Genomic DNA, 24,354 nt, shown 5'->3' with positions numbered 1-24,354 from the left:
AGACCAAAACCCGCAAGCACAAATATTGTAGCTCTTCATGCTGCCTATGATACTGTTTGAACCTGTAGATGTTTGCCTATAATTTACGTTTTTCAATATTGCATGAAATATTGCGAACATTCTGTACAACAGGTGAAAATCTTAAATAAAAAAGTTTTAGCTGTGTATGCGAGCTTTATTCCCATGTAAAAGAGACTAATATCTGAAACACATTCCTTTATTTATCGCCAATTTTCAATAATAGGGGGACCCATTTTTCTGTTTTTTTTTGTGTCAAGAATAAAAGTTTATGCAGCCAAATCTTCTACGTGTTTTCGTTCAAGAATTTTTTCGGTTCCATGAACAGTTTTCGAGAAATGATCTTTTCCTTAGACCCCTGCGAACGCAGTTTTTAATTGTTTTAAAATACTTCTCGGCCCCCAACCCCCCAATTTCAAAGGGTCCGTTAGGGGACATCAAACGCTATTTGCGTGTAGCTCAAACCGTTCGGAAGTTATCGTCGAGAAACCCTGGAACAGACAACGGAGAACGGACAGACAAAAAAAATGGTTCGACGCTGATCATTTGTGTACCAATGGCGGTCTTCTAGGACCTACCATTACCCAGACCTCGAGTGTAGCGAGGAGCGCGTATACTTTCTAAAAATTCGATTTCATCGATTTTTCGAAAGTAACAAACCTTAAAGCATCAAATAAATGTTCTCGAGGCATCATGAATTATGAAATATGTTTTTGAGGTTATGATGTTTATTAATTAATTGTTTACAAGATAAGTAAAATTGGGAGCAAATTGAATATAATGGGTGTTTTTTTTTTCGATGTATAGAACTTTAAGTTGGCATTACTGTTCAAGATGGCGGCCGATTTAACAGCTGTCAGGTGATTTATTCTCGGTTTGGTTCGACAATTCATCATGAATTCATCAAGTAAGGCGTAGATTCGAATGGGCTCAAAACGAGATTGCCGTTGTTCCCGATTTTCATAAGCGAATTTTGTTTAGCGATGAAACGCACTTCTGGTTGAATTGCTACGTCAACAAACAAAACTGCCGCATTTGGAGCGAAGCTAATCCTCAAGTGTATGTCGAAACACCGTTACATCCAGAAAAACTGACTGCTTGGTGCGCTTTATGGGCTGGTGGAATCCTTGGTCCGTACTTCTTCAAAAACGATGATGGCCAGAACGTTACAGTCAATGGTGATCGGTATAGAGCTATTACTAACTCTTTCATTCCTGAATTGAATAACCATGATGTCCAGGAGATGTGGTTCCAACAAGACGGCGCAACATATTACACAGCTCGTGCCACAATCGATTTATTGAAAGACACGTTTGGTGACCGCCTAATTTAACTTTTTTTACCTGTGCCTCCAATATCTTGTGATTTAACACCGCTGGACTACTTTCTGTGGGGCTATGTAAAGTCATTGGTCTATGCGGATAAGCCACAAACGCTTGACCATTCGGAAGACAACATTCGCCGTGTTATTGCCGACATATGGCCACAAATGTTAGAAAAAGTCGAAAATTGGACGTCCACAAAAAAACTGACTGTTTGGTACGCTTTATGGGCTGGTGGAATCATTGGTCCGTACTTCTTTAAAAACGATGATAGCCAGAACGTTACAGTCAATGGTGATCGGTGTAGAGCTATGATTACTAACTCTTCCATTCCTGAATTGAATAACCATGATGTCCAGGAGATGTGGTTTCAACAAGACGGCGCAACATATTACACAGCTCGTGCCACAATCGATTTATTGAAAGACACGGTGACCGCCTAATTTCACGTTTTGGACCCGTGAATTGGCCTCCAAGATCTTGTGATTTAGCACCGCTGGACTACTTACTGTGGGGCTATGTAAAGTCATTGGTCTATGCGGATAAGCCACAAACGCTTGACCATTTGGAATACGACATTCGCCGTGTTATTGCCGATATACGGCCACAAATGTTGGAAAAAGTCATCGAAAATTGGACTACATCCGCGCCAGCCGTCGCGGTCGTATGCCAGAAATCATATTTAAAATGTAATGCCACAAGATTATCTTTCGGATAAATAAAATTCACGTCAATCGAATAATCCATCGTTGTTTTACTGCAACTTAAAGTTCTATACATAGAAAAAACACCCCTTAGTAACAGCCTTTATAGAAGGTGTGCTAAAACCTGTCATAATACTCAATCATCTAAAACTAGAAAGAATCTTAAAGAAAATAGCGAATTGTAGCATTGGTCTGCCACGTTAGGTCAGAAGGCGATTGGGGAGTAATAGCATTGATCATAATCATTCTTTGAGGTGTTTCCGCAGTGCTTAGGAGAATAAGGTCACCTTGAGCACTCCTTAGAACAGTGCCTATGTGTTATTCTAAAGTTGACGTTCCTATTCAAGTTGCATTCCTGATTTTCCGTTACCTACTTACCAAGGAAAAAAATACGAAGGAAGAAATAAACAACGTCGACTGGTTCGGTTCAACACGTCCTTTTATTATCTCACAGTCAGTCCGGACTGTATTAGGGGGTCACATAAACATTTGTTACAACACTGCGGCGATATTTTTGTATTGACGTAAACTTAAACAGACACTTCGTCACTACGACGTCCTTCGAGTCCTAAGACAACACCACGCCCGGTATAATTTAAAGCCACTATCGTCTTCCTCTTTCTCCGCTTGTTTTCGAGTAAGTCCGCGTTTGGATATTCCGTTGGTCTCTTCGCTGGTCTCCTCTTTGCCTGCCGGCAATATTGCGTCCAAGTCGCTGGTCGGTTTCGCCGCCGCTGGTCTGTCGTCGGGTGGGGCCGTGCAAGCGGGCTCTCCGTCGGGGCCCCCTTGGTGCAACTCCGATTTGTTTATTTCTACTACTACCTGCAACAACGTGACGCAACGTTTCGGCAATTTTCTCATCAAGTTTTGTGACGTAGTCCAGCTATCGAACTCTTGCATCGTTGCATATAATAGTTTTTATTTCCCAATAGTAGAATTTCAATTAAATTAGCTAATTAAATGTGAATATACAGATTTTCAACCCGATTCCAACGCATTAGTCGCATTAATTAAAAGTGCAACAAAGCTTCGAGACAAAATGCCACCTTGGCAGAACACTTTGTAACTTTGAGACTTTGAAAATAAAATCAAGGAAATGTGACGATGACACGAGTCACGGGAATCATATCCAACCGCATCTACACAGCTGTAAAGAATACCCAAACCGATTTCAATGTAGATTCCGGAAAAGTTTAAGAAGAACAAAGAAAGAGATTCGCCTATTTTCCCTCCTCTCATTCAATGTGTCAAAATAAATTTTAACGTAATCAACAACACAAGATATGCAGAAGATGCTGTGGATTGGTAGGAGTGTAAATAATGACACCTACCTAGGCAGGGAATTGAATTTCCAGCTGGACCACTCAAAAGAGATCAAAACACGTATTGAAATCCGAAGCTTTCAATCTCCATAAGGCTTGAAATACTAAAATGTTATATCTGAGTATGCAATCGAAACATGAACTCAACAAAAATAAAGAAGCATTTGAAATGTGGGCTCTACAAAAGAATGTTGCTAGGGAGCTGGATTAGTGGTAGACTAGCTGGAGGCAGAACACATTTAATCCAAACAGGAAAACAGTCTGATACACAAGACCCAAAGCAGATAAGAATTTGAGCACTTTAAAGATATCATTTCAAGGGCTTACCTTCTCTTGGTCTCACGTCCCGTCTTTCTCCGGTTTGATGTCGTCGCGCGCGATTCGTTGCGCTGAACGGCTTTCGACGCGTTGCACCCTCGTCAGGGTCGAATTCTGTTCGGATTCGTCGCAGGTATGCATCAGAGTGAATGGCAATTTGAGGCTCACTTCACCTCCCATGACGCTCACCATGAGCTTCACCTTGACATAATAGGAGACGTAAATGGCAAAGACGTTCCTTTCCTCAGGTTTGCTGGCTATCGAACACACGGTCGAAGCCAGATATGTGTTGGACTTGGAGTAGGAGTCCTCGAGAGCTATCCAGTTTTTCGTGATGCTGTTAATGGGAAGAAGGATATAAGTCTTGTCGAGAGTACCGTTGGGCGGGATCGGACAGCTCTCCTTATCCGTGTGCATGGCGACCACGTTCTTGAATTTTCCGTTGCTGAACATGCACACGTCGACGTGTTGGACCACGAATACCTGCGGAAAATGCACCTAACTCAGAGAGTTGAGTTTGATACATGAAATATCTCGATGCTGATTTAACCATGATGAACAACTTTATTAATAATTCAAGTTAGTTTTGGTGGTACCAATGGTACGAGGTTAGCGCCAAAATTTCCCGGTCTCACATAGATGCAGCTCCAGTATCACGATAAAACTTTACCTTCTTTTAAATATATATCTCAGTATGCTGCGAAAAAAAAATTGAAGTCTTGCGTCAAATAGTTTTTTATTGACAGCATTTTAATCAAGACATGTACGAAAAAATGTCGCAAATTGAGTGTAGAGCAGTCATACAGTTTTTGACAAAAGAAGGGTTAGCACCTAAAATTATTAAAGAAAGGCTGGATGGTGTGTACGGCCAAACTTCTCCTTCGTATTCTGTAGTGAAAAAATGGGCAAAACGTTTTCGAATGGGGCAGGAGTCCCTTGAAGATGATTCAAGACTTGGTCGACCAGTGGAGGTCATAACGGAAGATATTGTCGCGATTGTGAAAGAGGTGGGTGAGTGATCGACGTTTAAAGGTCAAGGAAATCTCAGAAATTACTAAGCTTTCTGATACAAGTGTTCGTCGAATCCTGCATGATCATTTAGGGTATGCATAAGGTTAGTGCAAAATGGGTTCCTAAAAACCTTTCTATTATTCAAAAACAACTCCGTGTCGACAGTGCGCTGCCCTATAGGTTTGAAATACATAAACTCCAAGTTACATTGAAAGTGTTGTTTACTTAAGCAGGTTTGTTATGATATGGTATGTTATTTAGTACGGCGTTGACAAATTCAACATTGCTAAAATGACATCAGATTGAAACAGGGGAGAGAAGCGGACGACATTATGTCTAAATTAAAAGACTCCTGCATTACTCAGCACCCGAATACCTTTCCTTTCCATTCGGAAATCTTTCTCTGAGTCCTCCATACCCAAAGCGCAAGTAGGACATTACACTTTGAAATAAACCAGTGTTCAGCGATGAAGTAGTCTTAAAAAGAGCATTATACTACACAAGTTTCTTGAAGGTTCACGAATCTGATGTATCGGTCAATAAAGAGATATAATGCTATATGATCAGACCAATTTTTTGTATTTTTTTGTTATCTGAAACCGGATTGTTTATAGAAAACCATTTCACTCATGGTCACACCAACTTTATCCAGTAGCATTGGTGGGTGTTTAGCTGAAGTTCGGGTGCTTGTGTCCTGAGTGAACAATGTCTCTGCCTCTACGTAATGGTGGATAACAAAGACCCGAGAACCGAGCGCTGTGGAACACCGTACCGCATTGGCTACACACTCTCACTACTTTGAGAGCATTTATTCTAACGGATTTGTTTATCTTAGTAAGAAAATGCCTAATTACACGTAAGTATAAAACGACCATAGAATAACGAGAAAGTTGCTGGTAACAACTTTTTTTTTTCAAAGAAACTTCCACTGGCTACTGTAATATATTTTATAAACTCGAACTCGCTAACGTTTCGCCAATCATCCTGTTGACGTCTTCAGAGCTTGACTGAGACTGGCTCGCATTTTACTCTATGCCCGCTTTTATATTATTAAAGATCTTAAGCGTTCCATCACAAAATACACTCCACACTTGCGACTGTTGTCCTTATATTCACCACATATCAAAAGTTCTAAAGAAGTATAACTCCAAAACCAGATTTACCACTTATCCAAAAATCTGTCAACATCTTCGATCCGTCAAAGACAAAATTGCATTTGAGATACCAGCATTTTACAGCATTCCATATGCGGCAAAGAATACATTGGAGAGACCGGACGAAAAATATCAGAAACCGATATAACTAAATCAATTCTTCTACCAACGAAAAATCCGAGAGTCTATAGAAATCTATAAGCAACCTCGACGGGAATCAGTCATCCGATACGATGTTTATGCCCCTCATTTAGCTCCGCCCGTCGCAAAAAAATAACAGCAAATACAGAATAATATGCGAGCCAGTTTCCGTCAAGCTCTGAAGGAGCCAGCAGGATGATTGGCGAAACGTTAGCAACAACAACAATCGACGCAGGAAGAATCCCGAAGTTTTATAAAAAGTATAACAATTAAAATACTTGCCGTCGAAGATGAAAGCGGACAAAGGAGTGGTATCGATTAAGGAATTTGTTCTGAAGTTCTAAAGGCGGTGTTTGATCTAATAAGGGCCTGTCCCGTTGTCGGTATTAATTGGAATCTGTCCGACACCCCTTTCCGGTACCCACAAAGCCTTGTTCACGGCGGTAGGAGACCGTAGGCGCCCTAAACGACGCAATGCGGGACCAGTGTTGCGTGTTTATACATTCAACAATTTAATGATTGTCGTACACGACGGTTATTGTCTGCAGAACGGGGACAATGATGTCGGATGTACTCCAGTATAAACAACATACAGAAACGACAGAAATGTCAGACAATTGTTAAATTGGTAGCACCAATCGATCATGCTTAATGTCTCTCGGTGTAAGACGTACAGGCGGTCAAGTAAAATATTTAATTTTACACGAGATCTTTTGTAGAAACGTTGCAGATTACTAAACTTAGTAAGAGAAGACAACGATCCCGAGAGTTTTGACGAACTCCTAGAGACCAATGGACAAGAAACCCAAAGCAAAATTAAACTAACCAAAGTTGATAGCGATATCAGAACTGCATCCCTGCACCTTAGACGTAAGTTATTCTCGACCCCATTCGCCATTTCTATATAGTATTTATTCCCAGGAAATACGCGGAATCGGAGCATCTCGTTCTCGTGTCGCTTTTCCTCCAAGACTCTCCATAAATCTAAAGACGTGAGTCGCGTCAACTTATAAATAACTCCGGCTGTTCCGCAGAAGTTCGCATCAATCACGCACGGGATTGAAATTTGGCGCGGCTAATCCTATTACCGATTCCGCACCTTGTTAATTCGCCAGACGTAAACTAGCAAGCGCGCCATAGACACGCTAGACGTTTCGCAGGGACTTCGTGTATTTTCCGGGGAAGAGGATAAATATATTCAAATATTCGAATGAAATACGATACTTCGTATTGTACAGGGATATCATTTTAAGTGTCTCACTTGAAATGGAAGACTGTAAGAAACGGTGTTGTTTTAATGATTTCAGGTTGTTTATGTAGACGCTCCAATATTGGTTCGTTGTGGATTCTGTCAACCCAGCTTAGACGTAGCAATTTCTTCATCCGAAAAAAAGCCGCTATAGCTTTTTCTATACGAATTTTGATTTCTTGGCTCATATCCCAGTTGTTGTTTATGTTAGAGCCCAGGTACGTATTATTATCTACCTGCTCAAGCGGGACGCCATACGCTGTATACACATATACACACTGATTGTTTACTTACAATCATACATTTCGTCTTTGAGGTTGAGTTTTAGTTCATATTCGTTACATACATTGGTGAGTCTATCCCAAAGCATTTGCAGTGCTTCCGGAGTATTGGCTAACAGAACAGTGTCGTCAGCATATCTTAAGTTATTGATGCTAACTCCATTTATTTTAATCCTTCTATAGAATTCATCAAGACCTTCCCTGAAGATGTACTCAGAGTACAGTGGCATGCATCTCCCGGCGCATTGCCACTGTGTCAGAGATGTTTTGGTCAATCCTAATGTTTACTCGTCGATGCCAATAAAGGTTTTTAATTATTCGCATTTTCCTGTCGTCAATGCCTACTTGTTGGAGTATTTCCATCAGTTTGTCGTGCCTGACCTTGTCGAAAGCCTTCTCAAAGCATTGTGGACTGGAAGGTAACAAAAGCCCACCTCCTAACAAACAAAGGAGCAGAAACGTCACCAACAGGTTGGTGATCACTATATCACGGCAAGGAATGTCATCAAAGCCTGTATGGCAGAGAAAACTCGTCCACAGTGCCTGGATTGAACCATTCGAAGACAGTGATAGGATGTCTTATGAAGAAACGGTGAACAGATCAAATTTCAAAAAATTCTTTACAAGATTATTAGTTATTAGTAAAGATAAACGGATGCGTATTTCACTTTGCTACTTTTTCGAGAAATAAAAGATTCGCAAACAGAATTTTGATACCACATTCGATTTTTGAGGTAGAGAATGTTTTTACAAACTTTGGATTTTGCGATATCCCTCGTATCTCGATTATTCTTAAACTTATTTTAAGAGAGTAAAACCTTTGTTGCCGTTTTCAGGCAGAGTTCAGTGCCATACTCTGATTTTTTCTATGTTGAATTAGTTTTTGGATTTAACCATACTTATAATTTTTTAAATTGGTCACTCAGTATATGTTTGCATGACACCACTGGATTTTTTTTCAAAGAAACTTCCACAGGCTACTGTAATACTTTTTACAAAACTTCTGGATTCCTCCTGACTGAAACTGTCAAGCTCTGAAGAAGCCAACAGGATGATTGGCGAAACGTCAGCAATTTCGACTCGGCAAACACCGACGCAGGAGAAATCCAGAAGTTTTGTAAAAAGTACCACTGGATTTGTCAAGAGCATCTCAAAAGTATATAAAGCTCATATTTAAGTTTAGTTTTTCATTTTTGTTAGTTTTGGTTAGCCATGACAGGTTATAAAAAATCCTCCATTTTATTTAAAATTTAATTTTTATTTGCTTTATATAAATACCATTTACAAAACTTTATTCGGCAAGTATATCGTAAGGATGAAATTTGTATGGCTTAAATTTGTCTTTTCTTTTAGGATAGTTTGAACTCGAAAGATTTTCTTGCAAGGCTTTATACGGATTGAAGCCAATACACTGATTTTATCGATCTCCTTGTTTTCTTTTTTGTAAATAATGGACCGGATTTGCAAAAGGATCCATATTAAATTAAATTTGATTTTAATCTTAAAAAAAAAATCCGACTCTCTTCTTTTTGTGTATAAGTAATTTGACATTACGTGACATTAGCATGACGTATTTTTTAAAGGTTTCAAATTTATTATTGACTTTTTAATTAAAATTTGCAACATAAATCACAAACACAAACCGCAAAATTCTGACAGAAACTCAAGAATTTCTGAATATGAAAGGATTGGGCTATTTTGTTATTAAAATAACCTGTTATAGCTAACTAACATTAACGAATATATTTTCTCAAATCTTATTTATGAGATACTCTTGACAAACTCAATCGTAGTATTCAAAAATATGCTGGGTGACTCATATAAAAAACATAACAAAAAAATATCTGAGTATGCCACTGAATTCTGCGTAAAAACCGGCAGCCAGCTCACTTTCTGCTTTTCTAAAGCTTCCAAAAACGTCCCGTATCTCAAAAATCAAAAGAACTACGAGAGTAATATTTACAAGTCATCCACTGTGTAGACGAATTTGTACTATTTCAATATTCTGACTTTGAACTGTTTCATGCAAAGATACCCATCCCGTATTTATGTCTACTTGATGTGATGCTTTTCGCCTGAGTCTTAAGTCTTAAGCCTTAAGTCCTAAGGTTTTGTTTTATCTAGCACAGCAACCGCGTTACGACGTCAATTTAGCAATAAATTTGATGAACGCCGATATTTGAGGAGGTGCAAAAAGCCGACAAGCTTTAGGAAAAACAAACTGGGGACGGTGCTAAGTACAATTAACGATGTTTAAACATCTTACAAATCGAGCCCGGTACCCGCCGCCGCTGTGCCTTCACCAGCAAAACAAACTGACCCAATAAACGCCCGTTTCGCGCGTAAATCAAATATACCGCGACAAATAAATTTGCAATTGTCAGTCGCTTTTAAATTGGTCCCATAACAAAACGATTTATATTATGTGGAACCGGCAAATCAATTCGGCGAAAACGGAAACGTCGGCGAATAGAAACAGAAACGCCCACCATGCGAGGGGCGCGTACCAAAAATTACCCGAAGGCTCGATCTTTAATGAAACGTAGGAAAAAAAAAGTTCTTCGAGCGTTGAAAGGGGGGAGGAGCGAGAAAAAAAACGAAGGTCGGGTTTGTCCATAAATTTCAGAGTCTGGAACAAAACTCGGGATCGGCAGGAAACAGAACGAACACGTTAATTTAGCGTGCGATGCAAAAGAATCCCATTGTGTGTAATTTTTGTTACTCTAGGTATTTTCTACTTTTAATAACACTTCTGAATTCCTCCTGTGTCCAATTTGCTGACGTTTCGCCAATCAACCTGTTGGCTTCTTCAGAGCTTGACGGAAACTGTCTACCCTGTACCTGCTTATAATGGTTTTTTTTTTCGATGTATAGAACTTTAAGTTGGCATTACTGTTCATGATGGCGACCGATTTAACAGCTGTCGAGTGATTTATTCTCAGTTTGGTTTGGCAATTCATCATGAATAGACTCATTCCTGAACAACGCTTGCAAATAGTGCAATTTTATTTCGAAGATAATGGTTCTGTGCGGAATACGTATCACGCACTACGTCCATTTTATCGTCGACAAAATCCTCCGTCAGAGTAGTTAATTCGATTAACCATGGAACGTTTTCGCACCACGTTTACTCTTATTGATAACTCGGATCCCCAGAGACGCCGTACAGTGCGTACAGAAGAAGCTATTGCTGCGTAGCATTGAGAAAGACCTGAATGAGTCCATCCGCCATCGAGCACAGGAATTGGATCTGTGTCCATCCACTTTATGGAAGATTTTGCGGGAGGATCTTGGTTTATGTGCTGACAAAATCCAACTCGTGCAAGAATTGAAGCCAAACGATCACCAAGTAAGGCGTAGATTTGTCGAACGGGCCCAAAACGAGATTGTCGTTGTTCCCGATTTTCATAAGCGATGTCGAAACATCGTTACATCCAGAAAAACTCACTGTTTGGTGCTATTTATGGGCTGGAGGAATCATTGGTCCGTACTTCTTCAAAAACGATGATGGCCAGAACGTTACAGTCAATGGTGATCGGTATAGAGCTATGATTACTAACTCTTTCATTCCTGAATTGAATAACCATGACGTCACGGAGATGTGGTTTCAACAAGACGGCGCAACATGTCACACGGCTCGTGCCACAATCGATTTATTGAAAGACACGTTTGGTGACCGCCTAATTTCACGTTTTGGACCTGTGAATTGGCCTCCAAGTTCTTGTGATTTAAACACCCCGGTAGACTACTTTCTGTGGGGCTATGTAAAGTCATTGGTCTATGCGGATAAGCCACAAACGCTTGACCATTTGGAAGACAACATTCGCCGCGTTATTGCCGATATACGGCCACAAATGTTGGAAAAAGTCATCGAAAATTGGACGTCCAGATTGGACTACATCCGCGCCAGCCGTGGCGGTCATATGCCAGAAATCATATTTAAAATGTAATGCCACAAGATTATCTTTCGGATAAATAAAATTCATGCCAATCGAATAATCCATCGTTGTTTTATTGCAACTTAAAGTTCTATACATCGAAAACAAACATCCCTTGCATTGTTCGAGAAGGGCGGAGCTAAATGAGGACCATAAACGTCGTCTCGGATGACTGATTCCCATATTGGTGACAGGTAAAGACCTGAGTCGGTAGAAGAATTGATTACATGCAAGAATATTAGTTTTATCGAATAAAATTTTATATCCGGTTTCGACCGACGCAGGAGGAATCCAGAAGTTTTGTAAAAAAAATCTTTGAGCCTCCGGTCCCTCCAATGTGTTTTTTGTCGCATATGCATGTAATGTTGTAAACTTCTGGCATCTCAAATGGAATTTTGTCTTCGACGGATTGAATTTATTTAGAGATTTTTGGACAGAGTGGTAAATCTGGTTTTCACGTTGTATTTACTTAGAACCTTTCATATGTGGTCAGTGAAGTTTTGAATGTAAGGAAGGACAACAGTGGCAAGTGCGGGATTGCTTTGGGCCTTATCGCTATTGGAAAGTTGTGGTGAAAAGGCCACGCAAATTATTAGAGAGAAGAGCAGGGGTAAGGTGTTTTAATTCTAGGTTCAGTGACTAGGGCTGAGGTAGTTTTACGGCTCTGTGAACAAGAGAGTTGATAACCAATAATTTTTGGCCGGATGGTGGTGTCACAATGCATTAAAATTATAGTGCATTTATTGCTTTGATGTTTTAAGTACACAGTACAGTACAGATGTTTATTCTGCATTAAGTAGGTCTTTCCTGAGATGAACCGTACCGAATATTTGTAGAAACGTGAATGAACCTTTTTAAATTTGATTAATCATTGATGCTAAGGAGTATTTTCGAATAAGTATAAACCTAAATTGCAATATGTTCGTATATATTACAGAGATATTTGAATGTGATCCTTCCATTAGGTACGTATTTATGTACCTGACTCTCGAGCTATGACCCTGCGAGGCTGTTTCTACTGGATAGTTCAAAACCTAAGGGTAGAGTACCTGTACTCTACAGGTAAGTTTGAGGATAGTCTTTTTGTCTTGTGTGCCTGTCGATGAACAATATTTTTCTTCTAGTATTCTAATATTTTTGTGTTTTCTATAGACTATAGATTATATTCACAGTAGATAAGCACTTCATAAGAATACAAATAAACATTTATTACAATCTTACAATTAAACGTTTTTTGAAGATTCCTGTTTTTTAACACTTTAAAATGTGGAGACATGAAAAACATCGCAGAATTTGAAGACGAAGTGGAAATGGTAGTCGAACCTAATGACAATTTAGAAGACCTCTATCTCAGCAAATAAAACGGATCCATTTGTTTTCAGATGCTAAACAAATTGTTTTGAATGTTTACAATTTTATAAGAAATTCGGAAGGGGAAGTAGGAGCACCAATAAAAACAAGTGACAGAAAGTAATAAATTGTTACTTTGCACTAATTTTTGTATATACATGTTTCAACAGTTGCTCGGCGAAAAAGATTGGCAAAAAATACTTGTTCGTGTAGGTATATAAATTTTTGGGACGGTCCTGGAATGGTTACGGGAAAGAGTCTGTTCGGCGGGGTGTTCTATAAGGGACTGCGGTTTTGGAGTAACAAGCAGTAGGCAAAATTAATGACAGGCCCGGTTGTAAAAACACTATCATTCTGGTCGCAATATAACACGTGTGTTAGGGTTTATAGAGTTTAAATGTCTAAGAAAATCTACTAGGGATTCTGAGCAATGAGGCCCAATAACAAAAGTATGATCGACGTAGCGCTTCCATAATTTTGGAAGGTGTCGAGAGCTTCTGTCTAGTGAAGAACCCATTCGTTGAAAAATTTGACCGTTATAAGAAAAAGATGTTCCAAACAAACATTTTTTAATTAAGTTTAAAAGGTTTGATTCCAGAAATGATGTTGAGAGTTTCAGGAATAGGGATTTTAGTAAAGACGGATTTTCTAAGTTGACTTTTTAACACGTTATAGAGCTAATCCTGTAACTCAAACGTGACATACTTTCTGGTTGCTATGTACGACTCTGCGAGATTTCAACGGTATTGTTGCGCGAAGAATTACTTATATTTGGTATTGATATCTGTTGAAGAACCGCAACGACCGATAGCAGAGCTTAACATATTACGAAAACCGTGCATGCGAAATCGAATCAGGTCCGGTGAAACTTACCTTTATGCGTTTGATCGTTTTGCTGCTGTTGTTGCGCACCTGCACTTTGATCCGAATGTCTTCGCCGTGAGAGTAGATCGCCTTGTTCAAAGAGGCAGTCAGGAACACTTTACCGTCACTAAGCAGAAACGGTTTCTCGACCACCGCCCTGGGGCTGGGAACTCCCGCCAAGTAAGCCGCCAAACTGGGCCGTTTGCCGCCGCACGTGCTGTGAAAGTAGCCCGAGATTTTCGCCTGCGATAGAAGAAAGACGTCTACGTTTAACCTGTTTCGGCAACGTAATTTTCATTAATACCGAACTGGCCAAAATTAATTTTCGATTTACGATCCCACCGCGTATTATTAAGCCGATACCGAGGATCGTTAGGGTTCGTTATGCGCTTGTAAAAAATGGTAATAGGGCCTGGGGGAGCGAAATTAAGGACGTTCGACGAAGATGATGACGACGTCCATTGCGACGATGCATGTTCATAATTTATCCGTCGAATGTTCTCGTGATGGTAAACTTTACTCGTCGCCAAAAGTGTATTGCCATGGCAATGGTGGTTTCCTAGATAATTTTCCTTATTGTTTTGCCTTTATTGTTGTATATTGTTATATTGTTACAAGTATACAGTAGAGAAGAGGCGAAGTCTAGCAAAAGCTACTTCACTTAAGCTCTTAAATGAAAACTAAGTAGGAAGTTATAATCACATTGATAAATTAATAGATAAAGAGAGATATTTACCTAGATAAGAAGTAAATAATAGGTAAATGTAATAGTAATATGTAACAATAGAAAGTTATTAATAGTATAAATAAAAAGAATAACATTGAAAATGAAATTATTTGGGAAGTTAGCAGTGTCCACCTGAAATATTTTTTCAATATTAAATGTGATTTTACTGAATCAGGTATACTATTAAAAATTAGAACAGCGTTATAAGAAAATGATCTGCGGCAGTGAGAGTCCGTAGGGGTGCCTTAAAGCCACTGGTTGAACATTACGAAACTGAGAAGCTAGACAGATTGGATGTGCTTATAATTTGGAAAACCATAGACGCCAAAAAGTACCTGAAAGTACTGTCTATTTTTAGCCAGTTAAGTTCCTGGATTATATATATATATATATATATATATATATATATATATATATATATATATATATATATATATATATATATATATATATATATATATATATATATATGTCCTTTTCATCATTTCACGATTAGTATGTGTTAACCAAGGAGCATAGGTTTTGGTGATCTTAGACACGACAAAAGGAGCATATTTATAAGTTATGAAAAAATTGAACATATCTATTTTCTGATCAATATAATTTTCGTGAATAATGAGATGCCGAGGGATACCGACAAGTGTCATTATTGAAATTTCGGAAACATCGAGGCTGCGATTTAATTTGACAAAAAACTGCGAGATGATCAGAAACATGCAAACATACAAAACTCCAGAAGGAGTGGTCATATTAGGTTGGTTAGTATCGATTACGTCCGACAAGGTTTGAGAATTCTGAATTAGACGGGTGGGTTCAGAAATCAATAGAGAAAAATCATATGCTTCTAAGCACGCATTAATTAAGTGAGGAGTAAGTTGATTTATATTAAGATCACCCCTTATAATAATGTAATCATAAAACATAAAGAGATGCATAGAAAGAGCAGCTTTTGAAAGTCTAGGAAAGAAGAAGAAGTTCAGAAATAAACATGGGCTAAGAATATGGAACAAAGAAATCGAAGAAGCCATTAAGGAAAAGAAAGTTTCATATTTAAAATATCTACAAACAAAAACAGATGAGAGTAAAGGGCAATATAACCTAGCTCGTAACACTGTCAACAGATTAAGGAAACAAATACAACAACAGTCTTGGGATAAATTCATCAGCAACGTGGAAAACGATATGCATGGACAACAAGCATTTGCTTATAAGGTAATTAGACAACTCAATAAAACTACAAAAGATCAGGCAAGCTTAAATATAATTGACGAACAAGAATGGACTAAACATTACGAATCTCTATGGTATAACCCAGATGCAGTAACACTAGAAGAAACAGAAAACGACGATATTTATGTGGGCGATAGAATAGACATCGAAGAACTTCATGAGGTAATGAAAAAGATGAAAAATAGAAAGGCGGCGGGTCCAGACAACATCAACATGGAACTCTTGAAATATGGAGGACCGATATTAAATCTAAGATTATTGCACCTGTTTAATGAATGCTGGCGAGAGTGCCAAATACCTAAAGAATGGCAAGACACCCAAGTCATATCAATATTCAAAAAAGGGAAGAGAAACGATTGCAACAACTACCGAGGTATAAGTCTCATGAACTCTATATATAAAATATACTCTAAAATTATCAACAACAGAATAAAAGCAATCTCAGACGCCATTCTATTAGAAGATCAAAATGGGTTTAGGAAAGGAAGATCTTGCACTGACAATGTCTTTACCCTGAGACAAATCATAGAAAAACACCGCGAATACAATATTCAAACACACATCGCCTTCATAGATTTTGAAAAGGCATTTGACAGGGTGGACAGGAATCTTTTGTGGAAAATTATGCGCCTCCGAGGATACCCCATACATCTGGTGCGAACAATAAAAACCTTGTACGAAAACACCCAAATAACTCTAAAATTAAACAGTGGCGAATCCAAACCCATAAAGACAAACCAAGGCTTAAAACAAGGATGCAGTCTGTCACCTTCTCTTTTTAATATCTACATTGACCATATCTTGAGAGAATGGAAAAGACAAACAAAGAAGGGAATTAAGATCGACCAGAACGACTATATGAATTCCCTTCTATTCGCAGACGACCTCATACTGATACAAAACAATGAAAATGATCTCCAAAGCTCTATACATAAACTGAATCTACTGTGTAAGGAATACAATATGACAATTTCGAAGGAAAAGACGAAAGTTATGGCCTTTGAAGGTATGTACTCTGTAAGAACAAAGATTGTTCTAGACAATCAACCATTGGAACAGGTGTCTCAGTTCCAGTACCTTGGTTGCGAAGTAGGATATGACAGAGATAATGATATCTCTCAAAAACTACGTAAATTTGTGGAACAATCCAAAGAACATTAAGGAATAAAACAAGGAAAGACACCAGAATAAAATTCTACAAAACTATGGCAACTCCAGTACTCCTATACGGTTGCGAAAGCTGGGTACCAACAAAAGCAGAATATAGCAAAATACAAGCGGCCGAAATGAAATTTTTAAGAGGGGTGAAAGGTTGCACACGACTAGATAGATTTAGAAATGAAGATATCAGAAACGAATTACAAATATTTGCAATGACAGATAAAATAAAAGAATATAGACGCAACTGGAAACAACATGTAGATAGAATGCCTGATGACAGAATCCCGAAAATAATAACAAACTACCAGCCAATAGGCAGAAGAAGTGTAGGTCGACCCCGCCGACGCTGGAGGGATGTATGAAGCCGGAACAGACTATAAGTCTAAACCGTGAAGAGTAGAAGAAGAAGATATTGAGGCACCGCGTATGACAATATATTATCAAAATAACCCACAAAAGTATTTACACTGCATGCATTTGTTCTATAAATACTTCCAATTAGTAACAGTAGCGTATTAATTTTAAGATGAACCCAAAGATGCTCAATACCTAGCGGAGGATTGAAAACATTTGGCTGTTCGCTCCTTTCAACCAAACCCAAAGCGAAGATTCCGCAAAAAAAAAGGAAACTTGACCGCTTCCATTACGTTTATCTGTTAATTTTGCAGTTAAGTTAGAGACGAAAAAACAAAAGAAAAGTTAAAGCCGCGAGAAATTAATTTAATGGCCATTTATAACAATACGATTTATCCGAATCCGGTGCCTTAATTAAGGCCTCTCCCAAAAGCGAAACGATGCGCTCCTAAAAAGTCGCTTTCGAAATTTAATGGTTTGTTGGTGCGTCTGAATACGGGAGGAAGCGTAACACAAAGGGAGCGATAACGAGCGCGGAAAGGACGTAAAAAAAATCGAGAAGTTTAGATAGCAAAAGGTACGCAATTAAACGTGAACGATACGCTGGCGATCCATCCTTTAAAATAATAATGTCCTATAGGACACGTGTCGGGATAACAGGCGGGTATTTCTATCTCCGAGACCGTATCGAAAATATCGGCGAAACATAAAATATTAAGCGTCAAAACCCGATGCCATGGGCGACTATTACAATGTTATTTGAAATAAAATTCGCATAACAATAATAAGAAAGCCCTTTCCTACGCCAACATTACCGATTTTTTACTTCTCCGATAATACTGCGTCTAGTCTTATCGATTTTTCGTGAATCGGCCCAGAAGCCCTTAAGCTATACTACTATTACCACTATTCTGTATAGTACGCCCATCAGGGATTTACATTTTTAATGAGTTGGATAGATCGGTGGGGTCCTACTATACCAACAAAAAAATGCTTTTGAACTCTGACATTACTTTGTTAGGTTACCGTGCGTTCAATTTATCTCGATACATTTTAAATGAACGTAACTTTTTTGTTTTTGACATATAAAACAAAACACTATCAATTTTCTGACATATAAGTCTTTTCTTCATTTAAAACATTATATATTATTATTATATACCTTTTTAGAATTTAATACGTTACCTTTCACGGATGCTAAATTCCCAAAAAATCATTTTAACAATAATGATTTGCACAATAATTCAACCATCAACGTTATTTATTAATACGTCAAACATAAACAATTTTTTATTTGTCAGTCAGGGCACCCCTTTGAAATTATATAAAAAATTCTCATTTTTGACATCATTGTAATCGGAATAAGATATTCTATTAAACACAAATATAATATATAATATAATGTGATGTGTTTTGTTTTATACGACACTTGGAATACAACTCGGCTACTAGCCCTTTTGTTTTTTTGTTTACCTTGATATCTCTAAATACAAAAAAATTACAGCCAATTAAAATGTTATCAAGATAAATCGAACGCACGGTACATGTATTACAATAAAAGCCTTCAAGATGTGATGTGTTTTATTAAGAATCACCCCAATCATTTGTGCTCTTATCTGCGGGTCTACTTGGACCTCTGAAGAAGACTTTTAAGACGCCGAAACATATGTAAGTTTTGTTGTTTGAAATGCCTTTTTAAGTTTGCCCAAAAACAGGTTTGCTATGCTTTCAAGTAATATTAAACACATTGAATATTTACGTAGGTGCTTCATAGTAATATTTTTCTTGCAATAAAACTCTAAGGAACTAAAAAGGCGTTTATAAAAACCATCGTAAATAGCACAAAACTAAAAGTAACCGGAAAAACAATTATTAGTGAGCATATATCAAATGTCATTTATGCACTCATAACCTCACTTTTAAGTTATTGATTTATTGCTGAAGATGTATTTGAAAATTGTTCAAACCAAAGAAGTTGGGAAAACAGCACCGTTGTTGACCATTCGTTGAAAACGCAAATCCAACTAGTTCACTGCCGGGATATCAGCTTGTGACATGTTTAAGAAGACCTCAAAAACATACAGCACCACACGAAAAAGTTTGATAAGTTTTGTAATTTAATTAATTTATATATTTAGTTGCTATCAACCCTTTAAAAAAAAAAATGGAGGAGACAAACACCGAAGGTTTAATAAATAAAGTAATGAAAACGTAACACTTAAAGAAATTTGATATTTGTTGGACCCCTTAGGAAACTTGCAAAAACTATAATAAAACCTTAAGATGCGAAAAATGTTACATGAGTGGTGAGTTTTGAAATAATTTAATTATGTAAATTGTTAGTAATTGTGTTTTTCTGGTCGCAGAGTCGAGAATAAAATATAATGTTCCTATGTTCCTGATCGGGTAAATTTCGCTAAAAATGCCAAAATTAAGTGGTTTTCCTTAACGTCATTGAAAAAAATCGTATACCTCGTCTTCGTCGACGTTTTCCGCGTCGGGAGAATCGGCGTCCTGTAGCGAATGGCCCTCGGGGACGCCTTCTTCGAGACCGACCGAACCGTTAACTGTGGTGCGGTCGTTTTCGAAAGCCACACGGCCTCCTTTCCTCCCGGGACTGTTTCCGTCTGAAACCGGAAATAGGAATCTCATTTTTCGAGCCGGACGAGTTTTGACGGCCGGAAAATACCCTCGACGATGCGAAAGGCACACGGGTTACGTCATCCACAGTATAAGATTGGGTGGGGGGGGACAGAGGAACTTTGTATTTCGTTGCGTAGTAATGTGATGTTTAATTGATCCGAATTTGTATTAAAGAGAAACCTTGAAATTCAGGTCCCATTTAAAAAAAGATTATGTTATATAATTATTATTATTAATTAATTAATATTTCAGGTAAGTGTAGAGTAATATAATGGGAAATTCCGTCGAAATTGCGCTCAATTTTGATGTCGGTCATAGGCGTAAGTAAATTTTGTGCAATAAAATTATTTTTCTTCTCCTTTCTGTAAAATACCTAATTACCCACCGATCTAGCGTGCGGGAAGCGTCACTTTACCATGTCAGTACTATTAATGATTATACTAAACTACATGATGATTTGAATTTTGACGTTTGTCAATTCTGACTGTCATGTCAGTAAATGAATTAGTGTTGTTAGTGTTGCCAAAATGTACCCAAAAACTAACGGTCGTAGAAAAAGTATAGAATGCAACACGTTCAGTAAACTTTTTAACTCACTTGTTTATTAAAAACTCGCTCCGCTGTGCTCCGCTCGTGTCAAATAAACTCGTGAGTCAAATGTCGTTTACCGCACTTGTTGCATAATGTACTATTTTCTACCCCCTTCTGTAAAATACCTAATTACCCACCGATCTATCGGATATTTTCGGAGATATTTCCCACGCTTTGAATTTTGACGTTTGTCAATTCTGACGGTCATGTCAGTGAATGTGTTCGAGTTATTTTGCGAAAATGTACCCAAAAACTAACGGTCGTAGAAAAAGTATAGAATGCAACACGTCCGGTAAACTTTTTAACACTCGTTCATTAAAAACTCGCTCCGCTGTGCTCCGCTCGTGTCAAATAAACTCGTGAGTCAAATGTCGTTTACCGCACTTGTTGCATAATATACTATTTTCTACCCCCTTCTGTAAAATACCTAATTACCCACCGATCTATCGGATATTTTCGGAGATATTTCCCACGCTTTGAATTTTGATGTTTGTCAATTCTGACGGTCATGTCAGTGAATGTGTTCGTGTTATTTTGCGAAAATTTAACCAAAAACTAACGGTCGTAGAAAAACTATAGTATGCAACACTATAAACTTTTTAAATCACTCCTTTATTATAAACTCGGTCCGCTCGTGTCAATTAAACTCGTGAGTCAAATACCGTTTACCGCACTTGTTGCATAATAAACTATTTTGATCCCTATCTTACTGACATATTATTCCATTATGATGGAGTAAAAGGAAATGAACTACAATTTAAGGATAGACTAATCATAACGTATGTACTGGAGCAAATTTATAAAGTCATGTTAGAAATCTGGCAAGACAAAAATAAAATGAGTGCCCGCCCAGCTTTCATGGAAAGCTTGTCAATGAGTATTAAATGCACCGTCAGGGAAAGGAACAAAAACTAATAATCGTTAATATTGGAAGCAAAGAGGAATTTTTAAAAGAAAATAGTTAACTATAGTGTACGACGCATAGAAAAAACTTGGAGAAGACAATAAATTATGGGCAAAAATATTGAATTAGAAAATTATATAAACTATAAAATTATATAAAATAAATAATATAATAACGTTGGCAAAGTTACATAGTTACAAAGTTACATAAATTCCGCGGTAAGCGGCATTTCACTCACTAGTTTATTTGACACGAGCGGAGCGAGCAACACTAATTCATTTACTGACATGATAGTCAGAATTGACAAACGTCAAAATTCAAATCACATCATGTATTTTGGTATCGTCATTAATAGTATATTATGCAACAAGTGCGGTAAACGGTATTTGACTCACGAGTTTATTTGACACGAGCGGAGCGAGTGTTTAATAAACGAGTGAGTTAAAAAGTTTACCGAACGTGTTGCATATTATACTTTTTCTACGACCGTTAGTTGTTGGGTACATTTTCGTAAAACAACACGAATACATTCACTGACATGACCGTCAGAATTGATAAACGTCAAAATCTCCGAAAATATCCGATTGCTCCCAAACCCTTGCGGTAAAATCCCGGAAATGTCCGAAGTGGCTCGGATCCGTGGGAAACGAAACTAACGTGGTAAAGTGACGCTTCCCGCACGCTAGATCGGTGTGTAATTTGGTATTGGCCGGAGTAGAAAAAAATATATTGCCACCTAGATCTGTGAAATAATTTGTAGCAAGAAACAACATGACATTCAAAGTTACTGAATATGATAGGAAAAACGAATTTTACAACGAAATCAATGACAAACAACGAAAGTGGCTTAAGCATTCTCACTCTGTGGTTCATTCGCATACCTACTAAGGTTTTGTTACTTTACACCGTTCTGCAATAGGCTATAAAAAGGATAGTTAAGTCACGTCGATAACCATAAAGTTTAATGGCCTCATTTGCCCTGGCTGGGAAATGTGTCTCACCCAAATCTGAAAGCGTCCAGTCTGGGCAATATCTCTTTGGTATTTGTAGGCACAGGGGGCACATTTTTCAAACGCGAGACCAGTTAGTTTCAATTTGTGACGTACAGACAGATGAAGGTAAGTAATATAAATTACCATCTTCCGAGCCTTCCTCTTCTTTCCTACGATCTAACGATGACGCATCGTGGGGGCGGGGCTTTAATTGGACCTTGACGCATTTCTCGGGCGTCTCGTGATGATCCTCAGAGCTCACCGTCTCGACCGATCTCGATTTGCTTGCTAAAAAAATACAAAACTGTAAGCCTTACCGATAAATTATATTTTTTAATTTTACGCGCCACCCTGCATATATTTATCGGTAATTGAACTGAGGTGGCTTTTACTTGATGAAAATCCATTTAACAAAATAAATAACAACTAAAGTTCAGATTTTCACGAAATTATATATATTTAGCATGTCAATTGATTCGACAACACCGCGTCTTTATCAAATGTAATATTTACAAAGTATCTGTTACCATATATACCGAAAAATCTAATTGATCGTTAAGCAATACATTTGAATGGATCATTCTGTTAACCTCCATGGCTTCCAAAAAATTTAATTTTCTACTTTTTGCGGCTGTATGTAACATATCAAAATCTTCGTCAAAAATGTGTTTTTCTGTGTTGTAAGTGTGTAGCATAATTAGAATCTAGACTATTGTTTTTAAACGCTCTTTTATGTTGGTTAAAATTTTTCCTATTGTGTTGTTCTGAAAGCTATTTTTAAACCACATTTTGACAAATGTTTTGAAACTTTTTCACAGCGTTCTCCTATGTATGAAATTGTTTTAAATTGTTCGTGTTCTGTATTAGGTTTCGGATAAATAGAGTTTATTATTGCCTGGATTTGTTTTTTATTTATAATTTTATCGATAATGGACGGATGGTAGTCGTCGTTCAGTGTAGTTATTGTAATTTTCTGTAGCGAGAGAGAGAGAGAGAGAGAAACACATTTTTGACGACAATTTTGATATTTTACACAAAAAGTGGAAAATTAAATTTATTGGAAGCCATGGAGATTAACAAAATGAGACATTTCAACGATCAATTAGATTTAAATATCTCTCCTTTACTAAACTTAAATTCTCACAACAACATTAATTAAGGTTTTTATTGTTATTTTTCGCTATATATAGTAGCAGGTAGTTTGTAAATGTTACATTTGATAAAGACACGGTATTGTCGAAACAATTGTCATGTGCATATATATAATTTCGTGAAAATCTAAACTTTAGTTCTTATTTATTTTATTATTATCGATCATTATAATTCAAAGGATCAAAGGATACCTGGATCGTTGGCGAACTTAAGCTCGAGCGGTGCGCTTCGACAGCCATAAAGGAGGGCTTTGCGGTTTTGTTTGGCTTGTTCCTTGGTGGTACGACCTGCCCCCGGAGCGTAATGCTTGGGGGAGGGCGGGGCGAACGCACGTTGTACCACCCTGATGCCCATGCGTATCATCGCGCGTTTCTGGTGGCCCTCGTCGCAACCTTCGTCTGGAAAAACAGGCAGTCGGATTGGTTAGGAAGGTGGAATAGGCGCGCAGATAACCCGACCTCGCTCCCACGGATCAAAAGAGGGCAATAACGTTAATTCGTTTATCCGCTCCGCGTCTTAAGGATTTATTAATGGCCGCAGCGAACTAGGGGTGAGATAGTACGGGCATAAATTATCGCTCGCGCAGGAAAGCTTAATTAGTCTCTGAACGATGAGGCAAGTTCAAGTGGGAAATTAGTCGTGTGACTTAAAAAAAAAATTACACCACTCCTAGCATCTCAAATGGAATTTTGTCTTTCATGGAGAGATTTTTGGACAAGTGCTAAATCTGGTTTGGACGTTATATATCTTTAGAACTTTTGATATGTGGTCAGTGATGTTTTGAATATAAGGAAGGACAACAGTGGCAAGTGTAGGATTACTTTCGGCCTCATTGCTATTGGAAGGTTGTGGTGAAGTGTATTTTGGGATCGACCGCCTAATATCATTAATGTGGAAACTATTAGAGAGAAGAGCAGAGGTAAGGTTT

At 37.9% G+C, this 24,354-nt stretch overlaps 2 protein-coding genes across 4 annotated transcripts in view; one reads left to right on the top strand and one right to left on the bottom strand.

Moving 5' to 3' along the window:
- Positions 1–8,031, top strand: part of LOC132701906 (14 kDa phosphohistidine phosphatase-like) — a 93,101-nt gene extending 85,070 nt beyond the window's left edge. Inside the window, exons 5-8 of one of the 2 annotated variants that reach the window (XR_009618828.1) lie at positions 5,310–5,551; positions 5,615–6,653; positions 6,710–6,860; positions 6,912–8,031. The gene's annotated coding sequence lies outside the window, so the exon portion shown is untranslated. Of the gene's footprint in view, positions 1–5,309; positions 6,654–6,709; positions 6,861–6,911 lie in introns of both variants that reach the window. The other variant, XR_009618827.1, reaches the window with a different exon arrangement.
- LOC132701903 (phosrestin-2-like) overlaps positions 2,293–24,354 on the bottom strand; it is an 88,123-nt gene continuing 66,061 nt past the window's right edge. For both annotated transcript variants that reach the window (XM_060670198.1, XM_060670199.1), the window contains exons 6-11: positions 23,618–23,824; positions 22,419–22,562; positions 19,617–19,771; positions 13,682–13,915; positions 3,694–4,167; positions 2,293–2,866 (exon numbers count right to left, since the gene is read on the bottom strand). In XM_060670198.1, the coding sequence (XP_060526181.1) occupies positions 3,706–4,167; positions 13,682–13,915; positions 19,617–19,771; positions 22,419–22,562; positions 23,618–23,824 (1,202 nt within the window). In that variant the 3' untranslated portion in view covers positions 2,293–2,866; positions 3,694–3,705. The remainder of the gene's footprint in view (positions 2,867–3,693; positions 4,168–13,681; positions 13,916–19,616; positions 19,772–22,418; positions 22,563–23,617; positions 23,825–24,354) is intronic.

Source organism: Cylas formicarius, unplaced genomic scaffold (assembly GCF_029955315.1).
Source record: "Cylas formicarius isolate icCylForm1 unplaced genomic scaffold, icCylForm1.1 PGA_scaffold_5__7_contigs__length_24384050, whole genome shotgun sequence".
In the NCBI taxonomy this organism is placed as follows: domain Eukaryota; kingdom Metazoa; phylum Arthropoda; class Insecta; order Coleoptera; family Brentidae; genus Cylas; species Cylas formicarius.
This window is presented reverse-complemented; position numbering and strand designations above follow the sequence as displayed.